The sequence below is a fragment of the Caretta caretta genome, chromosome 17 (genome assembly GCF_965140235.1).
Source record: "Caretta caretta isolate rCarCar2 chromosome 17, rCarCar1.hap1, whole genome shotgun sequence".
Classification (NCBI taxonomy): Eukaryota; Metazoa; Chordata; order Testudines; family Cheloniidae; genus Caretta; species Caretta caretta.
This window is the reverse complement of record NC_134222.1, coordinates 15,220,228-15,240,443: the sequence shown is the minus strand read 5'-3', so window position 1 is coordinate 15,240,443 and position 20,216 is coordinate 15,220,228. Positions and strand designations below refer to the sequence as shown.

General features: G+C 44.2%; 1 protein-coding gene across 6 annotated transcripts in view; it reads left to right on the top strand.

The window, feature by feature from the left end:
• AUTS2 (activator of transcription and developmental regulator AUTS2) overlaps window positions 1-20,216 on the top strand; it is a 986,895-nt gene that overhangs the window by 43,878 nt on the left and 922,801 nt on the right. Inside the window, exon 1 of one of the 6 annotated variants that reach the window (XM_075120910.1) lies at window positions 8,589-8,739. The exons of the other annotated variants lie outside the window; for them this stretch is intronic. Within the exon in view, the coding sequence (XP_074977011.1) occupies window positions 8,611-8,739 (129 nt within the window). The 5' untranslated portion in view covers window positions 8,589-8,610. Of the gene's footprint in view, window positions 1-8,588; window positions 8,740-20,216 lie in introns of those variants that run through there. 6 annotated transcript variants of the gene reach the window in all.

Genomic DNA, 20,216 nt, shown 5'->3' with positions numbered 1-20,216 from the left:
TAAAGGGAAAAGGAAGAGCTGTTCTGTCCCAAAGCGGGCCCAAGGGTGCATGGTGACTCAGGCACCATTCCTCCCCAGCTCCCTCTTGTTCTGGGGCAGCAGTGGGGAGAGTTACTTTACCTTCTGAATACCTGGCCCGGAAGCAGTAAATATCAGGAGTGGGGACCGAGATCTTCCTGGAACCCACTCCTCAGTTTGTCGTCTTTGTTCCCATCTGTGCCCGATGCCCAGTCTATTACAACCTCGGCTACGCAGCCTGGGTTTTTAGCTCATGCTTGCAGCTCTGGGGGTCCATGGTGTGTTGGCCAAGATGGGAGCCATCCCCCTCTCTGCCCCTTGCCCATGCTCCCAGCAGGATTTATTGGGTATGTAGCTCCTGCTTTCCTCTCTATGGCTGGAGCCACAGTCTGAGCATTGGAGAAAGATTCCCCCTTGCTCCTTCTTACTCACCTGTGCAGCCAAGTAAGTAGGGAGCCTGACTGAGGTGACCTAATCCCATGTGAAGTTAGGCTTAAAAAGCAACAACAACACAGAGCAGTCACACCTATTCTACTGCACTGACATGAATGGGCCAGACCTTGTATTCTGCTCCAGCTCCTCTGTGTTGCTTTAGTAACGTAAAGGGCCATATTCCCTGTTGGGTGAAGGGGTAGGTGTCACCACTCCTCTCTGCTCCCTGCAGCATGAAGGGCACATTGATGGAGGAAACAGGCATGGCCGCCAAACATCCTCCTTGGCTCATTATTAAAGGGCATCTTTTAATAGCAGACCTGAGGCTGTTCTAAATTATGTTCAGGGCCTAACTGGCTCCAAGGTACCCTTAGAATATTATATTAAATTCCTGGCATACGCTTTTCCCCTGCCTCTTCAGTCCTGTGCAGTTCAGGTGGGATGGAGAATCTGCCTCTAGGCAGGTGCAGCTGAGAGCAGAATTTGTCCAAATGTGTGCGCAATTCTTTTGGTCTACATGACTATAGATACAAATGCCTATACAGTCACTATACACGTGTCTAGCGAATGCGTATACAGCCTGACTGGGTGCAGTTAAATAACAGTCATACTTGTTGACCATTTGACCCTTAACCGTCTGTCTTTACTGGTTTACAGTTATTAATATAACAAATCCCTTATTTTTATAGTACAGTCCTGCTTTCACATTCTGCAAAATAACCTCTTGCTTGTACAATTGAGCAAACACTTCAGTATTTTAACAGATGTTTTATATATATAAAAAAAACAGCGCTTGTGTATTAATTTGCTGTTGCTTGCATTTGTTTTTTATTGAACAAATCCATTGCCTGTATTATCTGCTTTTGATTAATTTGATGCTACATTTGCTTTCAGTTTTTCCATATGGTGCACTGAGGTGGAGGAGCAAATCCCATGAAACTAGAACAGAGCTCTTGGGAAAGCAAATCTCTTCTCTCTTCCCTCCCCCCCCCCCCCCCCCCAATAATCCTCCTAAGAAGGATCTTCGCATCACTGGTGCGCACTCAGGGTGGTGTCAGGCACCTGTTGTTCTTTTACATCTCTCATTCACTTCAGCAGAAGATGTGCAGCATCAATGGGTGCTCTCCAGTTACCAGGATTTGGCCCAGACACTGGGATAAGGAAAGTTCTGGTTATTGACTCTTGCCAAGCCGATGGAAAAACACCACAAGTTAGGCTTATTATCATCTTAAGGCAGAGCATCATGGACAAGTACTTCCCAAAAATAGAGCTAGTTACAGAGAACCTGAGGAGAACCCAAACTTCTCCATGCTAGCAAAAATGCAAGGATTATGCAGGGATTATGGACCGAACATGCTAGTTTCTTAACCAGACATGTTCCTTGCGTTAACCTTGAGTAATTAAGCCCCCATCCAGAGAAACACATAAGCACATGCTTACCTCTAAAGAATGCAAGTATCTGAGTAATGAACACATCAGGAATGGAGGTTGTTCGTAACTCTCAAATGTTCGTAACTCTGAACAACACGTTATGGTGGTTCTTTCAGAAGTTGACCACTGAACATTGGCTTAACGCAGGTTTGGAACTTTACTATGCAGAAGAAAAATACTGCTTTCCCTTTATTTTTTTTTTTTTTTGTAGTTTACGTTTAACACAGTAATGTACTATATTGTATGTGCTTTTTTTGGTCTCAGCTGCTGCCTGATTGTGTACTTCTGGTTCCAGAAGAGGTGTGTGGGGTTGACTGGTCCGTTTGTAATGCTGGTGTTCGTAACTCTGAGGTTCTACTGTAGACCCATTGTTTTCTGGTGGGGGTACTATTGCACTGAAGTGTTTTGCAGGATTGGGGCCATTATACTTGACTGCAATAGATGATCCAGTCATGATCCATGCACCTTTGCCAAGTTGGTCACCCGCATTTTCAGGCAGATGGACTTCTATGAGGCTGAATCCTGGAGGTGCTGAGCTCTTCACAGGATTGGATGCTTTGTGGCCTGCGAGAAACTAGAAGAGAATTGAACATCAGGGAAGCTTCCTGCCATTCACATAGTATTGACGAGTGTTTTTAACTGTGTGCTCCTTACAAGACTTTCATCTTTCAAATAGGTCAAAGCACGCAAGCTGTTGTTCTAAAGGGGCTAGCACTGTTTGTCACATGTCCACTTGTGTCATTGCAATAGCGAAGATTGCAAACAAGTCGTCCGGTGCCTCTGATCACAAGTCTTTGTGAATGAAGCCGAATGCAACAGAACCATCTGACCTCTAGGTCCAACTGGATTTGAAATGATTTATTCTCACATGTTTAAAGCATTCTGTGTTCTTAATGTGCTCCCAGTGGTGTATGGTGCATTTTTCTAAATCAAGTTGAAAATAGTGGAATTACTTTAGTAGGTTTCCTTCACTCAATATTTTCAAAACTGGGCATTTCTTTAGATTAATCTAATGTAACTAGATTTGTTTTCAGTTTTCTGGCTTTGGAAGGGACTACCCTGTGGGTCCAGTGTCATTCTATTATCTCATGAACACCGCTATCTTCGTGTAATAGGATTTATTGCAGGAGCAGACTCCTGTTTTTGTATTGAATAAATACTTAGCTGGATTCCAAGCTGCTGTAGAGGTGGTGTTAACAGTAAACATGTGCCAGCCCACAGCTGCCAAGAGTGGATTGTTCAGAGAAAATGTAAATTCCTGTGTTGTCACTTCCATCGGCCTTTTTTTTTTTTTTACATTTGCTTGTAATGTGTGAATTTTTTGTGAACGGTGTGCGTCTCGACTGGAGGTTTTAACTCTGAACGATGTCCCAAGCCAGTCTTGGTTTTCTTATTTGTTTTAAGATGGTGGCCCAACACTCCCCTCCCGCCCCCCCCCCCCATAGCCTTAGCCAGGTAAGTGCTCATTGTACCACTGCAAATGTACAGTAAAATATAGTCTGTCCTTAAGAGCTCATGATGTGAGCCCTTTATCCTATTGGTGAGGTCTGCTAGGAGCAAATCCCCGTGTCCACGCAGAGTCCCAGTAAAGTTGGCAGGAATCTGCACGTATGGAGCGAAGTCCAGGATCAAGGCCTTCAATTAAAGATGAAGCTCAATGGATGGGGTGAGGAGGAGTGGGTTGGAATGGTGATGCGGACGTATCCCGTTGCTCCCAAACTGGCTTCAGAGCCTCCACTCCACACCCCATCCCCTACAAAGAAAAATAACTCGATTGCCATTAACTGAAGCACCTACACCACAGCTAACTATGTTCTGAAATGATAAGGTTACATCTGCCATAATGTCTCCAATCTCAGGCAGGACCTGCTGATTAGATCAGCCCTTTAACAAAACTGATTGTGGGCTCTGATTATCTGGAATTCTTTTTGGTGCGGACAAATATTTCTGACCCTGGCTAGCACATTATTGTGTTGACCTTTCACCTGTGGAAAACCTTAGATTGGATCTTCCTGCACTTCAAAACAATCATCAATGACAACCAAAAGACTCTGGTGAAATAAACGGAGACCTCTGAGCTTGTGCTTGTAAACTACTGTCAGGCATTATCTGAACAGAGCCCAGAATGCAGACAGGTCAGTTCTGTGCTGTGCATGATCCTCTCCAGATACTCATTTGCAAAGGTCTTTCACAAGCCACAGTGCTTTTTCTGATGTCTTGGCACTGATGGAATTATTTTAAGTTGTTGTACCTTAGTTTTGTTTAAGGTCACTGCTGGTGTTGCATAAAGGCCCAGTGACACCTGCATAGAAAACTTTGAAAGAGTTTTATTTAGAAACCACTCTGTCAATAGCATGTGTGTGTGTATGCCCCAGCTTCTGTTACCCTGCAAACTTCCCAGTGAGTAAAAGTAATAGTTACTGGTGGTGGCGGGTTTAAGTACTGGAAAGTCCTGTACAAAGGAACAAGACTTGAGTTGGCAGAAAGAATGTGTGAATGCTTGGGCAAGAACGAACAAAAGATTCTAGGCCAAATCTGCTTATTCAGTAATGTGCTTTGTTGTAAATCGGGAGCGACTCCATGGGTTCACAATGATGTAACTGAGATCAGAGTAAGTTCCTGTTTTCAATATCTCAATCATCACTTAACAAGAGAGGAGAGAAAAACTGAGATAAATCCCAAAATTTGGATTATGACCTCTTTATGAATAATCCCACTGAAGACTACTTGGGTGAAGAAGGGGTTCACAGTTGAACTGAATAAACTGTTCATATGATTTTGTTGGTTGTATAGGTGGGGTTAGAAAGTAAACCAGCCCGTAGGGAAGCCCGTTTTCTTGAACATATTGGATCAACTCCCTGTACCCAAGGGAATAGATCTGACCCATTTGTATTCCTTTTTATTCTGCTGGGAAACCTTTGAATTCCATGTGCCCATGCTGATGCCACATTGCCATGCAGGGAATTCATTATCCCACCACCATGGAGGCCTTTTAAAAAGTCACACTTGTTTCTTCTGTGTCTCACTCTTGCACAACCAACCAGATGAGCAGTGTAAAATTAAATTAAAATCTACACCATTCAGGACACTGTGAGGCATCTTTCCTTTCATGTCTGATAACTTCATCCTGATCATTGGGATCGAAAATATTGTGCTCTGCTGTTACTGATAACATCTTGCCCATTTCAACTTTTTTCCATCAAGTGTAAAACAAAGGGTCAAGTTGGTCCTTTCCTGGGGAAGATGGAGGGAGACGAGGAATATGAGGCAGGGTGGTCCAGGGTTCTGGGTACTCACCTGATGCTGTGGAGACTTGAGTCCAATTCTCTGCTCCACCACAAACTCAGCATGTGCTCAGGCAAATCACTTTGTCTCTCTGGTCCCATCTGCAAAAGGAGGGTAATAACACTGTCCTACCTCCCAGAGGCATTGGGAGGTGTTCAGATACTACAGTCACGGGGGCTATACAAGTACCTCAGCTAGAATATCAAGAGTCAGAACTCTGCTCCGAGGGCTACATTTTGGTCCTGTTGAAGTTTAGTTCTCAGGTCCTAGGGTGATGCATGTAATTATATGAATCTGAATAGAATCAGAATCTTGCTGTTGACTTCAGTGGAACTGGGCTTTGGCCCTGGATACATTAACACAGGCACCACCATGTGTTACCTCAGCTGGTGTCAGCCCAGCCAAGAAGAGTCCACTGAGCTAGCTCAGAAGCCGTGATTTTTCTCTGAGGCTTTAGAAAGTCTTTAAAATGACCGTGTAGGGCATCAGTGTGGAGTTAGTTAAAATGCGCCTGGATTTTCATCTTGACAGTTTTCCTTTCTTCACTTAGCACTTTTTTTTGCGCCTTTTTTCTATTTTCCAAGTGTTTTCATTGTACATTCTCGTAGGCAACACAAGGGTATTTCATTTCTGGGTTTGATATATGACATTGGTACAGGCTTTCTGTTTCCTTAAAAATCTGCTGCCGCAACATCTATATATGTATTTCCCCCTGTGAATATTTGCAAATGAAAACCACTAGGCTATTCATTTGAAGAAATGAAATGGTAAAGCCTTTTGATCTTGCTAATCCATCTTTTAAAAGTACAGTGGTCACAGGTGGAAGTTTTTTTTCCTTCTGCTATTCCAATCACGTTGTGAGGTGCGTCTCCTACTGCATCCAGCAACAGTGTTATCCGTCATCTGTTCTGGATGAAAAACATACCATTGAGGTGATTGGGCCATCTCTGTGCCTGCAGTGTAGCCATCAGCAGTTGTTCTGTGGCGCTGATTCAGAGAAGGGTGACTGCTGTTTCCATGAAAGAGTACAAAGTTACCTTTCCCCTTTCTCTGCCTCTTCTGAGGGGAGACTTCGTTCCATCCCCTAAGTTCATTGACCATCAGCTGGCCCAATTAATAGATACCTGATTCAGTTTAACTTCTATAAAAACATGATGTCTTGACAAGTTTCAGAGTAGCAGCCATGTTAGTCTGTATCAGTAGAAAGAAAAGGAGGACTTGTGGCACCTTCGAGACTAACAATTCATTTGAGCATAAGCTTTCGTGAGCTGTAGCTCACTTCATCAGATGCGTTCAGTGGAAAATACAGTGGGGAGATTTATATACACAGAGAACATGAAACAATGGGTGTTACCATCACTCTCATTACAGTGTGTATGGTAACACCCATTATTTCATGTTCTCTGTGTATATAAAATCTCCCCACTGTATTTTCCACTGCATGCATCTGATGAAGTGAGCTGTAGCTCACGAAAGCTTGTGCTCAGATAACTTTGTTAGCCTCCAAGGTGCCACAAGTATTCCTTTTTCTTTTTGCTTGATTTCTTGACAATTTTACAGAACTATAGAGAGAACGATAAAGTAAGTTAAATTCTCACCTAGACAGATGTATAGGAAGCATCACCAGCCTGGTGTTAAACTGAGCTGAAGGACTTGATTGCATTTTACTGGTTTTAAAGCCATTGAGCCAAATCCTCAGCTGGTGTAAATGAGTGTAGCTCTATTAAAGTTGATGCTGACATTAAGTGTTGCCATTCTGCTCCCTGCACATCTTGCATATGTGTCCCTCATATGTAGGGCTAAATGAGTCTGCACGACACCTGGTGTTAGTGTTTGGTTTGGTATTAATATTCATAAACAGACAATGAAAAGTAGAAAAAGATGAATGACTTGCTTGTCTTTCCAAATTCCACATGCTTCACGGGCTCTCCAATAGAATTTATGCAGTTTTACAACTTGCCAAAATGGGAAGACCAGTCAGTACTACATAGACAAATACTTTGCCGTGCACATGGAGTTAGGAGGTCTGATTCTCTCCTCAGTTAAACAGGAGAAAATTTGGAGTAATTCTTTTGGAGTCCATACAATTACATCAGGCACCCTTGAGATGAGAATTGGGATTTTTGCATGCCGAATAGTTGAAGATGGAGAAATGTGAGGTAAATATTTCAGACGTGCTCAGCATTGTCCCAACTCTGCACTGACTTGATTGCCCTCTTGATTTGAGTGAGGAGAGCTATACCGGTGCGTGTGTGATTGCAAATCCCACCATATAGCTTAAAGAAGCATAAATACATAACATGATTACTAACTTGAATATTTATACAGCAGGTAATACTCAGGTTGGAGCATCTGGATACCATCTATTTCGTATCCTAAAGGACTCCTGAGTGAGGTGGTTTTCCTGCTCATCCAGAGAGTGGAATAGGGCATGTGATTTGTGCTGGGTTACTGGGGGAACAAAGTGTCTGCAATTAATACTAGAAAACGCATTAAGACAGGAAAAAGCAGCATGTTGCATGGTGCTGAAACTTGCTGATGATAAAACGCAGAGGAGTTACCAGGGCGATGTCTGAATAGACAAAAAGCACACATGGCGCTGTGCGAGGCACCTGCATGATGCAGAAATGTGCGGAGGAAGATGGGTCTGAACCACCTTCAAATGCCACTGGAATTATGGGTGCCAAAAGGGTGGGCTGCCTTTGCCTGATAACAAGACTGGACAAGACAAGTCAAGCCTAACAACTCCAGCACTGAGAGTCCATGCTGCTAAACTTTCAACAAAATACCTAATCGGTATGAACCGTCTCCTCATTCTGGTCTGTATGGATCTAGGTACTGTGGTGGAAAATACAACGCTTCATGAGAGACCACGAAGGTTATATTTTGAACGCCACGGTAAGTGGCGTTACTCAGGGGTTCCTGTCAGAGATCGGGGGAGGGGCACGGCGCTGGGCAATGCAAGTGTACTTGCCCATAAAGAAAACTCAGCCCCTTTCTCTGAAGAATACATATCTGGGTACATCTACACAGCAGCAGGGGGGTGTGATGCCCAGCCTGTGTAGAATACACTCTAGCTCTGCTCAAGCTAGCCCCTAAAAATAGCAGTGTGACTGTGTGGCAGCCTGGGTGGCCACTTGGGCTAGCCACCCAAGTCGGTACCCACGGGGTTGGGCAGGCGTGTACTTGTGCAGCTTGCCCGAGTTGTAATGAGCACGCTGCTCTCTCTAGGCGCTAGCTTGAGCAGAACTAGCATGTGTAAGTCTCCCCCAGCTGGGAATATCGCCTCTCAAGTGCGGTGCAGATGTATGCTAAGTAATGTTGTAGCTTCTTAATGCCACAGGGTAACGAAGGAATGTAACAGAGTGAGCGGATTGAAAGATCTTTTTTTTTTTTTTAAAGGTTAGAAGCTCTCGGCATAAGTTGTTGTCTGAAGAGGACGTAATGGCCTGGGTGCTCCTTTCAACAAATACCTGTGTACTTCAAGATGAGACTAGATTGTTAAAGGACCTTGATGAGCTGTACTTGCTTGTGAAGGGAACAGAAAGATTGAAGACTGCAGATCTATTTGAGGTAGTTTCAGATACAAGAATAACATGCATCAAGTTGAGCAAAGGAATGGCAAGGTATTAAGGCGACATCGGTGGAATTTCTTTACATGCAGAATAATGAATAATCTACAGCACCGAAGGCAGGAATAGGAGAACCCAGAGAAAGTAGTGTTTGTTTAATAATAAAAAAAATCAACACAAATTTGGAAGGTGAACATAATAGCTTGAAGTTTGAACAAGGGCCAAGCCTACAAGGCCTTCTTGACCTTTGGCCTTCACAAAATTTCAGCTGTTCTCCCCAACAGTGCACCAAAAGGCTGAGTGACAGAGCATGCGAGTCTCCTCATGTATGCTGCAATAAAATACTCTGAAGGATCCCACTTTGAGCCCAACTTTTGACCCTCCTCCTGCACTGCACCCACAGAACTGCACTAATGCCAATTTGTGTGTGCAGGTTGATCAGTTGTACTGGCAAGCACCTGCTTCAGGTGCAATGGCCTGACTTGGATGTGCGCAAAGCTTTTTTGTGCACAAATTAGATAATCACATAACGCTGACCAGTACATAACATACAGACACAAGGGTCATTTGTAGGGACCTTCAGTCCCCAAATTGCAGATGTCTTCCACTTGAGCTCATGAGCTCTGCATTGTGTGCCTATGTCGTGAGCTGTTACTGGCATCCCCACTGGAGCGGGGAGACCGTCACAATCACTAAGCCAATTTATTAGAGTGGCGCGCTGAGCAGATAGCTAGCAGCAGTTACCTGGTTTGTGCGTGTGTCTATGTGCACAAAGACCGCTTCTTACTTACAGAAATTGGTACATTCAGAGGCATCATGGGTGCCACTATGGAGACCTTTTCCCTGTTGGGTTTGAGGATGATATATGGGGATAAGCATTCAGATGGGTACAGCAATGCTCTAGCTATCGGAAAACAGCATTTATAATAGAATTGTGCTTTGGGGTGCTGGGCCTGGATTCTCTGCCGGCATAAATGAATGGGAAATCAGTGGAGCTCTATCCATTTACCCCAGCACTGAATTAGGCCATGATTGTCCTTGCAGATTAGCTCTAGTGGGGGGGGGGAGAACACCTCATTCTGCACTATAGATGCAAACTTAGTGGTGAAGAATTGAGGAGGGGAAACTCCTCTGGGGAGCATTGTCTCCTTTGCATTTAATTACGGGTCTGGAAATGTTTTCCTGGATTTTTCAGGGGGTGATAAATTTTTTTTTTTTTTGAACTGTGATCATTGTATTTAAAGATTTAACTTTTATTTTATTGAGTGGGTTTTGGGGCTTAAATGGCCCATTATTTGTGTGTGTGTGTGTGTGTGGTAAATTGCTGCTTCTTGAGATACAATGTGGAACATTGCTTTGTTGGCTGAATTAGCTTTTGTGCTACGTCAGGCATGGAATGTATTGTTAGAGATATGGTTTTAGTATATAGCTGCACTAAATATTTTATCTTGTTGGCAAGCAGTGTTGTTGCAGAAGATTTAAAGTTCAAAGTGAGCTCCACTAAAATGCCTTTAAAATAAAAAAAGAAGAGGTTGGGGTAGAAGATGTAAGAATTACTTGATCCCCTCTGGAAAGATTTCTTAGAAGGATTGTTATCCACTGAGACTCAAGGCTTCTATTTGACCTCCTACTGACATCGCTAAACAAGATTTGTAGGATGTTTTAAAGCACTAAAAAATAAAAGCCGTGCTGCCAAAGTATCACTGTACACCAAAAGATCCACAGCTGTATTTTTCTAAGTGACACACTTAGATGGCGTTAAGCACTCTCAGAAAATATGTTGACTGACTCTCTCTCAATTCCAGGGACAGAGAGTCAAACTAGCCACTTAATTTTTTTCAGTGCTTGATAGCCTTAGACAGTGCTTGTTTGCTCTTGCTGCAACGTGCTCTGATCTGTTGCTAGTTAGGGAGCTCTTTTGTGGAAAAGACAAGAGGTTGCCGCTTTAAAATGCCTCTCTTCTTGGTGTACTGTACATCGGGGGCAAATCAAAAGATCCAGGGAAGAAGCCTCAATAGCCAGTTTCAAGGGGCACAGGAATATCCAACCACCCGCTAATTAAGGCTTTGTCTTGACCGCCAAGCAGAGTGACACAATTTGTCATGGAAGTGGTTTGCAAAGCAACTTTAATGGAGCAAGAGCCAGAAAAGAGCAGTGCAGCATGTGCGGTGTGGCAAACTCTGCTACTTACCCTGCAGCCATGGAGACTCAATGGGGCTAGAGGAGGATTTAGGAATAACCTCACAGGGAGCCCATGTCCCCAGTGTCTGTTACAGATCCCAGTGGCGTGCCGGCTTCCTGTTGGTGTAGAATTGGTGGTCGGAGAGGAACAGGAGCGGGAACTGCTGCTATACAGATCTTTTACATCACTGAATAGTGGTGCAGGAGCAGAAGTGGGGTTACCGTGGTATGGATTGCAGTCTTGATATACTCTGTGGCAGGTGGGAGGAGGTACAGAATTCCTCTGTCATTGCACACTTCCTGTGGAGCATCCCTGAACCTGGTTGCTCAGGTAGGGGCCAGAAGGGCTTGAGGGGAGGATTTAGGCTTCTTTTCAGATATTGACGTATCCAAGTATTTCTGAGGTTCAGAGACGTGGCAGCTGAGATACACAACAGTGCTGCAGTGGGACTGAAGTTCTTGCCTTAAATTAACCAAGCATAAGGTTACTGGCTACTAGTCAGTTGGAGACAGTCTACCCTCAGAGCGGGTATTGAACCAGTGCCTCATCCTGGTGTTAAGGGATGCCATGTTGCCGATACGGTCTTATTTAGGATGGGACGTGTAAGCGAGCTGCTGACCACAGGTGGAAATCTGTGTCTCTGGCACTAAAGTGATTCTTCTCCTATGTGTAGAGTCTAAGGGTATGTCTACACTGCACGCCACTGGCAGCGGCACATAGGGTAGGCGTCGCTACACGCCACAGTGCAATGCCAGCTCTGCTCACAAGTCCTCGGGTAGCTACGCACAGCAGTGAGAGGCTCTGGCGGACGGAGGCATGGGGAAAGACTCCAGCAGGGACGCTACGCTCCTTTAAAAGTAGCAGGGTAGACAGGAGAGGTGCTGCTTGGGTGTATGGAGAGCTGTGTCGGGTATATTCCCTAAGGTTCAGGCGTGTCTTTACTTGCCTAAGCTATGCCTCACTATCTGCATGGCTGTTTATACCTGTCCTAGGGGTGTGTGCAGTATATGTACTCTGTGCGGTACTGGAAGGATTGTGCTGCGTAGACGCATCTTAAGATATGGGGCGGTAAGGACTGTCTGTCTTTTGAAAAAAATTAAATAAAATGGGGTTCCTGTTCTGATGGCTACCTCAATATAAATAACATACAACAATACTGCTGTCTGTTTGCAGTTGTTTTGGGATTCATCTGGAAGAAAGATGCCACATACATGCAGTATTACTAAATGGATTAGGCATTATAGATGAAGTTTGAACCAGCTAATAGTCTAGGGGTCTCTAGTACTGAGGTCTACCTTACAGTGTTGGGTAAGAGGTGGGGAGAAAATCCATCCATTCATTCCATACGTTGCTGAATTTATAATTTGCAGGCTGGCTGAGATGTAACCAGGCAAGCGAATTAATAGATTGTGTTCACTGATCAAGGGAATGCTCCGTGCGGTTAAACGCAGTCTGTCCCGTGCACTGTAGATGAGAATTTGTCTATTGGAAAAACAGGGAGTAGCCCACAAACAAGACTTGTCAAGTTCTTATCACTAATGGATGAACAAGTTCATTTCTGGGTGTCTTACGACTTTGTGTTCCTGTTCCCATTTGTCTCGGTTCATTCTGTCTTTTGTTTGTACTCTAAACAGACCTAATTTCTGTTTCACCGAGTTTGTGAACATTCATTTTTTTAATGAAGGGATAGAAATCTGACTGAGACGGAGCTTACAACGAGGAGCATGAGTAATCCAGGCCGTTGTTCGCCGCAGAACATCTGTGATTACATGCTGCAGGGCAGGAAAGGTCAGCTCCAGGACAAGTGTGTAAGCTCAGGCTGTGAACTTCGTGCAGGTGCACGTTTGAACTTCATTCCGGCTGTGTGCGGAGGCACCTTCCCTGCAGAAAGCAATTAGAGACCTCATTCTGCAGGAGGAGGAATGTGACTCAAAAATTGTAGATCTAGGTGAACTCAAGAGTAGTTAATAAACCAATTATCAGTTTAAGCAGATAGTGACATTGGTAAGTACCCAGATTGATAGATGTTTTCACAGTTCTACAATGTTGAGAGAAAATGTTGTTCCCATGGATAAGCAAAGGCAGTTGTTATAAGTTGACCAATGGCATGAGTGTGTGTGTGTGTGTTTTAAGGCACCAAAAAAACTTCCTTTCCTTTAATTTTATTATGAGATGATTCAATTTGGGGTAGAAATCCTATGACTACAGAGCTAAGCTTTAGGGTACCTCATGCAGAACATTGCGACTGCATGGGACCTCTGAACAAGGGAAACAAGGCAAGATCTTAACTAGGGAAGCTAGAGACCACTTACTTCATATACAGTTTAAATGGCAACTCCTCCTGCTGTTTCTTGTTGTGTTAGAGAAATGAAATATTTTGAACCTGATCCAAGGCCCACTGATGTCAATGGAAGGACTCCCATTGACTTCAAAGGGCATTGGGTCAGGGCCTTCTGTGAGGTAGGATGTTTGCTATAAAAGGGTGTTTTATAATAGCATCACTTGAGTTTTGTTGGGAGTAAGTTGCCTTAGAGCTAGAGACTAAGGGCTTCTACAGGGCTGATAGGTCAACCGATACCCAATCCCATTATTACACCGGCTATGCTGTGTACATGGAGCGTCTCACCCTAGGAAAGATCCGGTTTGCTTTTTGGGCGCACAGAGTGCAGAGACAAGAATGCGCTCCGTTTGGTTTGAATTGCAGTTCTGTTCAGTGCATTTGCAGACAGCTCGTTCACAAAAAGGTATAATGGGAGCACATTGTGATGATGAGCCTTATTTGAAATAACATGGCCATGAAATCCAAGCATCAGTGCTGAAAAGGTGGGAGGGAACAGGGCTTTTTTTCCTCGTACATTAAATCTACAACAAAGAACTAGAGCTCTGTTTGCTTTGGCAAACAAATACATCCCCAAGTTGTAATGCAGAACAAATTGAAGTAGCAGCGGATTTGTCTGAGGCACTTAAAATCATATTTTATCCTTGGTCTTTAGATTACCATCTACTCAAACAAAAAAAATCTTTTGAAATACCCATAGAAAAAAACTGAGCAGCCATTGTTCTTGAGTCGCCTTTTACTGCTGTCTCGTCCAGTATTGTATTTCTGTCTTATGCTCGTTGCTACAAGGTTAGAAAACAACAAGACTGGTTTCAGGTATCCCTCTTCTCCTCTGACAGGCTTGCAAAAATTATTTGTAATTAAGCAGGGTACAAAGTTGTTATAATTTCTAGCACAGAGGATTCATATTCAATTTCTCTATCAAAGCAAAATGACGAATACAAAATGCAAGTGCAACCAGATGGACTAACTATATTAGGAGCGCCACATGCATATTCTGTGTCACTTATTAGCATTCATTAAGTCAGACGGGGAGGGGGAATAAGCTTTGCCTACATGTATTAAACCAATAAGGCTGGCGTGGTTCCAAGCCTGTTCTCCTGGATTAATTGTTTTATAACTGCTTTAATTAAAATTGTTCAGTATATGATTAACCTAAAAGTTTTAATTTCCACAAAATGGTTGAACAAATGAGACATTCATATTTTACATTAAACGTGGAGAGCTTGCCTCAGTTTGCTAAACTGCTTGCTTACTATGAATGTGAAACAAATGGTAGTGTGGTATTTTACCCACCTTAGGGGGGCCTGGGATTGGTTCTCGTAATGGCCCACTGTGGTGAAGAACTTGTGCTGGAGTTCTCCATTATGATGTAAATTTGGTAGAGAGCCAGATAAGTGTTTGTATAGTAAATTTCTCTGCTCAGAATGACAGTTTAGACCAGTGTCGTAAATTTGTTACAATGGAGAGGTTAACAATACAGCAGTAGGGCAGGAATAATAGATTTATTACATTGCTTTATCCTATCAGCCTTCCTGGGGGTGTTCTGCAGTACATTTGGTTCTTGGAAGTTGAAGGGTCACTATGGGAACTGTACAATTAACACTGCCAGTGTGCGCTGCCTTTTTTATTTAAAAGGAGTCATAGTCATGTGGCCTGGCTGAAAATTCTGAGAGGTAAACACTGCAGGCTCAAAGATAGTGTGCACAGTCTGAACTGTGACTACTAATTCTACCGAACTTCGGTGGGACCTCAACCTACTATTCATCTTTCTGTGCAAAGATGTCACCCAGGCATCCAGACTATCCATTAGCTGGGAGTAGAAATGGAGAGTGAGGGTTGGAGACATTATTTTTCCCCTGCTCCCCTTGGGAGTCTTGTCCATTTTAATGCTAAGCTCTGGTAGGAGTACTTTGCACTTGGAACATGTAGCATATTTCATCTGAGGACCTCACAGTGCTTCCTGAACAACTAATTACCCCTCCCAGTGAAGTTGTTGCACCCGTTTCTCAATGGGTAAACTGAGGAAGAGAGTGAGGCAGTGGTTTGTCTTATGTTGCAGAGAATGTGAGGAGATGCCAGGAGACTAGGCATTTTTACTGTGGTTGTTACTTTGGTATACTGAGTGTTCTTGCCAGACTCCTATCCCCTTCTCTAACCACTGTACCACACTGCCTTGTGTATGTAGTTGGTTGCAAGACTTTTTTTTTTTTTTTATACATGTAATTGACCAGCTTATACTGCAAAGGGAGTTGAGTATTTCCAGGAGGTGTGCCTTTTATAAACGGGCAACAAATGCCACAAGGGAAACACAGCAAAGTGAGCCATGGTACCGAGTACAATTTGCACTTTTTACAGGGAAACGCTGAACACTTGTTTGGCAAAGAAATGCTAGGCGCTGTGACCTCCAGTCTATGTTAACTTCAGAACGGCTGTCCTGAAAACCTAAGACGCGCTTAAGCCTCGAGGTGTAGAACACCTTTGGGACAGAATGTAGCAGCTGTTGAGTTTAGGCAGAAAGAATCCGATTACCTGGGTTGGAATTTGGCCAGGGCAAGGGTTAATTCACATGCTCTTAGGAAAAATGCCACTGGGGCCTTCGGAACTACAAGAGGCTGGGGCCTTTTCTTTTACACATTTCATCCGAAAGGCAGAACCTCTATGTGCTCTGCCTGCTCCTCACCCTCTCCAAAGCCTGGCAAGGCGTTGGTTTAGTAAAGCTAGAGAAGGAAGAACACAGTAAAATACTGATTCATCAGCAGAGCTTCTTGCAGCATCTGGGAGATCTCTCATGAACGTTCTGACCCAGCTTGACCCTGCTTAGCTTGTGAAATCTGGCAGGATCACAGTCCAAGGTGATAAGGCTGCCAGGTGCGTGCATGTTTGTGGATTGATGGTTTCCTGTGATACAGAAAGCCCATGACCTGTGCAATTGCTTGCTGAATTGTTCCTTTATGTTCGTTGATTACAGAGTGTTTAATACAGCACCCTTCCTTTTAAAGATGCTGAAGATGTGGAGTAAAACTCTGGCTTCACTGAAATCTGTGGCAAAACTCCAGTTGACTTCAGTGAGGTCAGGGTTTTACTCCACAGGCTTGACTCAGAGCCTGACTTTTGGAAATGCTCAGTGCCTGAAGCTCCCTCTAACTTCAGTGGGCACTGTGAGTGCTCAGCACCTCTGCAGACCTAGCTCCAGGACTTGCAGCATGAGAGGAGAGTGGCCCTGAAGGGAAGGGTGCCCGTTCCGTTCTTAGAGCACCGCCTTTGCTTGGGCTGCAATGGGAAGTGTCAGGTTTATATGAAGTGGTGTACTGACTGTAATCCTTTCAAATACAGCTCCAGAGACCCCTTGTTGATTAGGGAATGTGAGAAAACAAGGTGGAAGAACCCAGTTGAGGAGATTAACAACATGGGTAAAACTCAAGTGGACTTGGGGAATCCCAGAAAGAGTTACTGTAACTGGGCATTAATGTGCAAGGCTTTGTGTGGTAGCCCGGTCACTGAGGAGTCGTCTATGGCTATGTCTACACTACAAACTGTGTCAGCAAAACTAACGTCACTCGGGGTATGAACGTTCTACTCCCCATGCGACATAAGTTACACCGACATAAGCGCTTATGTGCACAGTGCTATGTCTGCAGGAGAGCTTCTCCCACCAGCAGAGCTTATACTGTTTGCGGAGGTGGGGTTTTTAGGCCTATGGAAGAGCTCTCTTGCATCAGCGTAGAGTGTCTTCACCAGATGCATTGGAGAGGTGGTGGTGTGTTCATAGACATGGCCTAAGATAGTTCAATTAGTGATAACTGGATGGGGCACATATTATGGCTCTCCTTCATTGGACCCCAAGAGTGAAGGAACTAATGACGAATGTCAAAAAGGAAGGATTTAAACGGCATCAGAAGATATATTAGTAGTTTGGCTTTCAGATCTCGTGACCAATCAATATGTAGTGCTACAAACTAGTTTCTTTGTCTGCTGCCCAAATCCCACTGAATTTCAACGGGATGGAGGCACCTAATACTGTTGGGCTGTTGAGAAAATCCTACCCGGAAGCCTTCTTTTTCTGCAGAACAAGTGCAGCGTGGCTGCGGGCAGTGCAGGCTTACCTCAACTCTACGGGCTCAGATGATGGCCTCTTTTAGGTGGGTTCATTCTTTGTGCCCTTTCAGCTCACAGCTTCCCATCTGGAACTGCCAGTTGTTGTGCTGTGGACTTGTGTCCAGTAGGAAATGGACTGGGGTCATCCAGCTTGTTTCACTCGTGACTGCTTACAGGCATGAGGGTCACAATTCTACTAATTGAGGTTGGCCTGAGACCAGCAGACTAGACTTAAGACACTAACTCTTCTGCAATTGCCCTTAGCTGTTGAGTCCTCTGTTGTTAGGTCCTTCTTTGTGGGGTGGTTTTGTGTGTGTGTTGAGATAATATTAATGAATTGTGGTCAGCTGTGTTTGGGCTTTGATTCTCAGTGATTTTCCAATTCTGATAGCACCTCTGTTTTTCAAAACAGAAGGAGCATGTTCAGCTCTCCGAAGAGGTTGTATTGTCCTCTCTGTGTAATACTGGAATTCCTCTAAACGGGAGAGCCCTGCCATAAAGCTGGCCTTTTCTACTGCTGCTGCCTCCCAAATCTCTAAAGGGCAACAGCAGAGGGAGTGAATCCACTGACTGATTCACTCCAGCTCCACGCACCTGCTGTTTGGTCTGTAGGGCCTGGCTGGAGAAAGACCCTATGGATTCTGGCTCTGGGGTGGACAGCCCCCCTTATGTTGGCCTCAGAAATCCGGTGCTTCCACAGTCTTCCTTCATGCTGCAGGATCTCACCATTTTTTAATATATCCAGGACCCCTCTGGATATATCATGCTGGGGTTAAAAACCTGGCCTATGCCAGCTGATGTGGGCTCTGGCTAAGGGGCAGTTTAATTGTGATGTAGACCTTTGGCCTTGGGTTGGAGCCTGGGTTCAAGGACCCTGCAAGGTGGTAAGGTCCCAGAGCTCAAGTTGCAGCTTGAACCCAAGGGTCTACGTCACAGTTAAACAGCCCTTAGTCTGAGCCCCGTGAGCCCAAGTCAGCTGTCACAGGCCAGCCCTGTGTTTTTAACTGCAGTGTAGACATGCTCCTATTCTTCTTTCATCATGGAGAATAGGATTTTTTCCTTAAATCTTCGCTTTGCTGTTAAGGGTGAAAATCTTTGTCCCTGATCCCACGTTGTAAAAAGCTACAGTAGAAGGGAGCTGCCTATGAAATGAACACAGACACCAGATGGATTTCTTCAGAAAAACTGTTGTGATGGGACTGGTGGAGAGTCTGAAATGAAATGTGACGGGCTAGGGTCTGGTGGGATGTACACTAAAAGCACGGGCCTTCCTCTGTCTCATGAGCCCAAGTGGAAATCCTGGCTTGTATAGCCTTCAGGTAAGTCACCTTGATGGACCCTGGACAAACAAAACCATGGGAAGTGCTGCATTAAACATAAGGCAGTCTCCTCTGAGTGTTGTTTTTCAGTTCACTGGCTATCCCCTCTAGCTGCAACACAGATGCATGTTGGGCTTATGTACTGCGAGTTCAGACAAGTGTGCTGGTTGCTTGACCATAAAGAGGAGACTAGCAAGCGATAATTCCTCCTGCTGGAGCAGTTGTCTGTGGGGTACCACCCCCATGGTGATTGCCCCACTCAATAATTGGGACATTAGCACAGCACTTATTACCGAGGGATTTCGTTGGTTTATGGGCTGAAGGTGTTGCAACAGGTACCCCTGCTGGTTCAGTCACCCCTAGGTCACTCAGTTTACCCACAGGGAACTGCAGCATTTTTAAAGGTCCCAGGAGAACAACTGACAGCTTCCCAGCATGATATTCATTGTATGTAATTACTTTGACTCCCTGCCATACAGCCATAGCAGATGTGGGGACGTATATCTCCATTTTCTTTTGTAGTGCATCTTGCTGCATAGGCCCCTAATTACCTTGACTGGTTGCCTCTGCCTTATTTACAAGCTCTCTTATTTATAATTTTATAAATAATTTTATTTATAATCTCCGTGTTAAGAGTGTGGCAACCCTAGAGCAGAGGTTGGAGACTGAACTGAGTGAGGGGTGTGAGTTTGTTTGTGTAAAGTTGTCAAGTTTTATGTGTAAGAATCTTCAGCTAGGGAACAAATGTAGCAGTGTGAAGTTGTAACCTGGTGGGGTTTGTGGCAGGGGTGGTTATAAGTTCCCCTCTATGCCCAGTCTGTTGCAGCCCCAGCTGGAGTGGCTGTAGAGAATCATGCGTTTAACTGTGGCAGTCATGGATTCAGTCCCCTCAGTGCATTGGCGAAGTACAGAGACTAAGGAGAAGAGAGAAACTGCAGTGAGACGGTTGAACCTGGAGCTGTCCACCTCAAAATCCACCGCTAAATGTGGGGTTAGCCTGGATTTGGTGCAGGGTAAATCCAAACCCCTTTTTAGCTTAACTTTCATGAATTGAGTTTGAGTTTTGTACTTGAAAAGTTGGTCCAATATATTAGCTGGAAGTGAAAAAATGAATGAACCATGATGGATTCCGACAATAAAACAGAGAAGATCCAAGTGTTGTATGTCTAATCTGGGAAATTGTTGGAGTGGTGTGTTTTATTTATTTAGTCATAGGGATTCACTGAGCAGGCTTAGCAGGTCAACACTGTCTTTCCTCCAGATTTTGCTGACTTCAGGTGCCCAAGAGCTGCCAATGCATTTCTAGGATGTTTCAAATAATCAGGACAATAAATATCAACCAATGAGAACATCTGAACATTGGCGTTTACATGACCAGGGAGGATGACATTTGAGCCTCATCTTCAATGTACTATAACAAAGGACTGTGCTATTCACCTCTTGAGCCTGATTCTGGTCTCTTACATCTGTGTAAATCAGGAGTAACTCTGCAGTAGTGTAAGGGAGAGCAGAATTGGACCCGTTGTCTGCTAGGGAAGAAA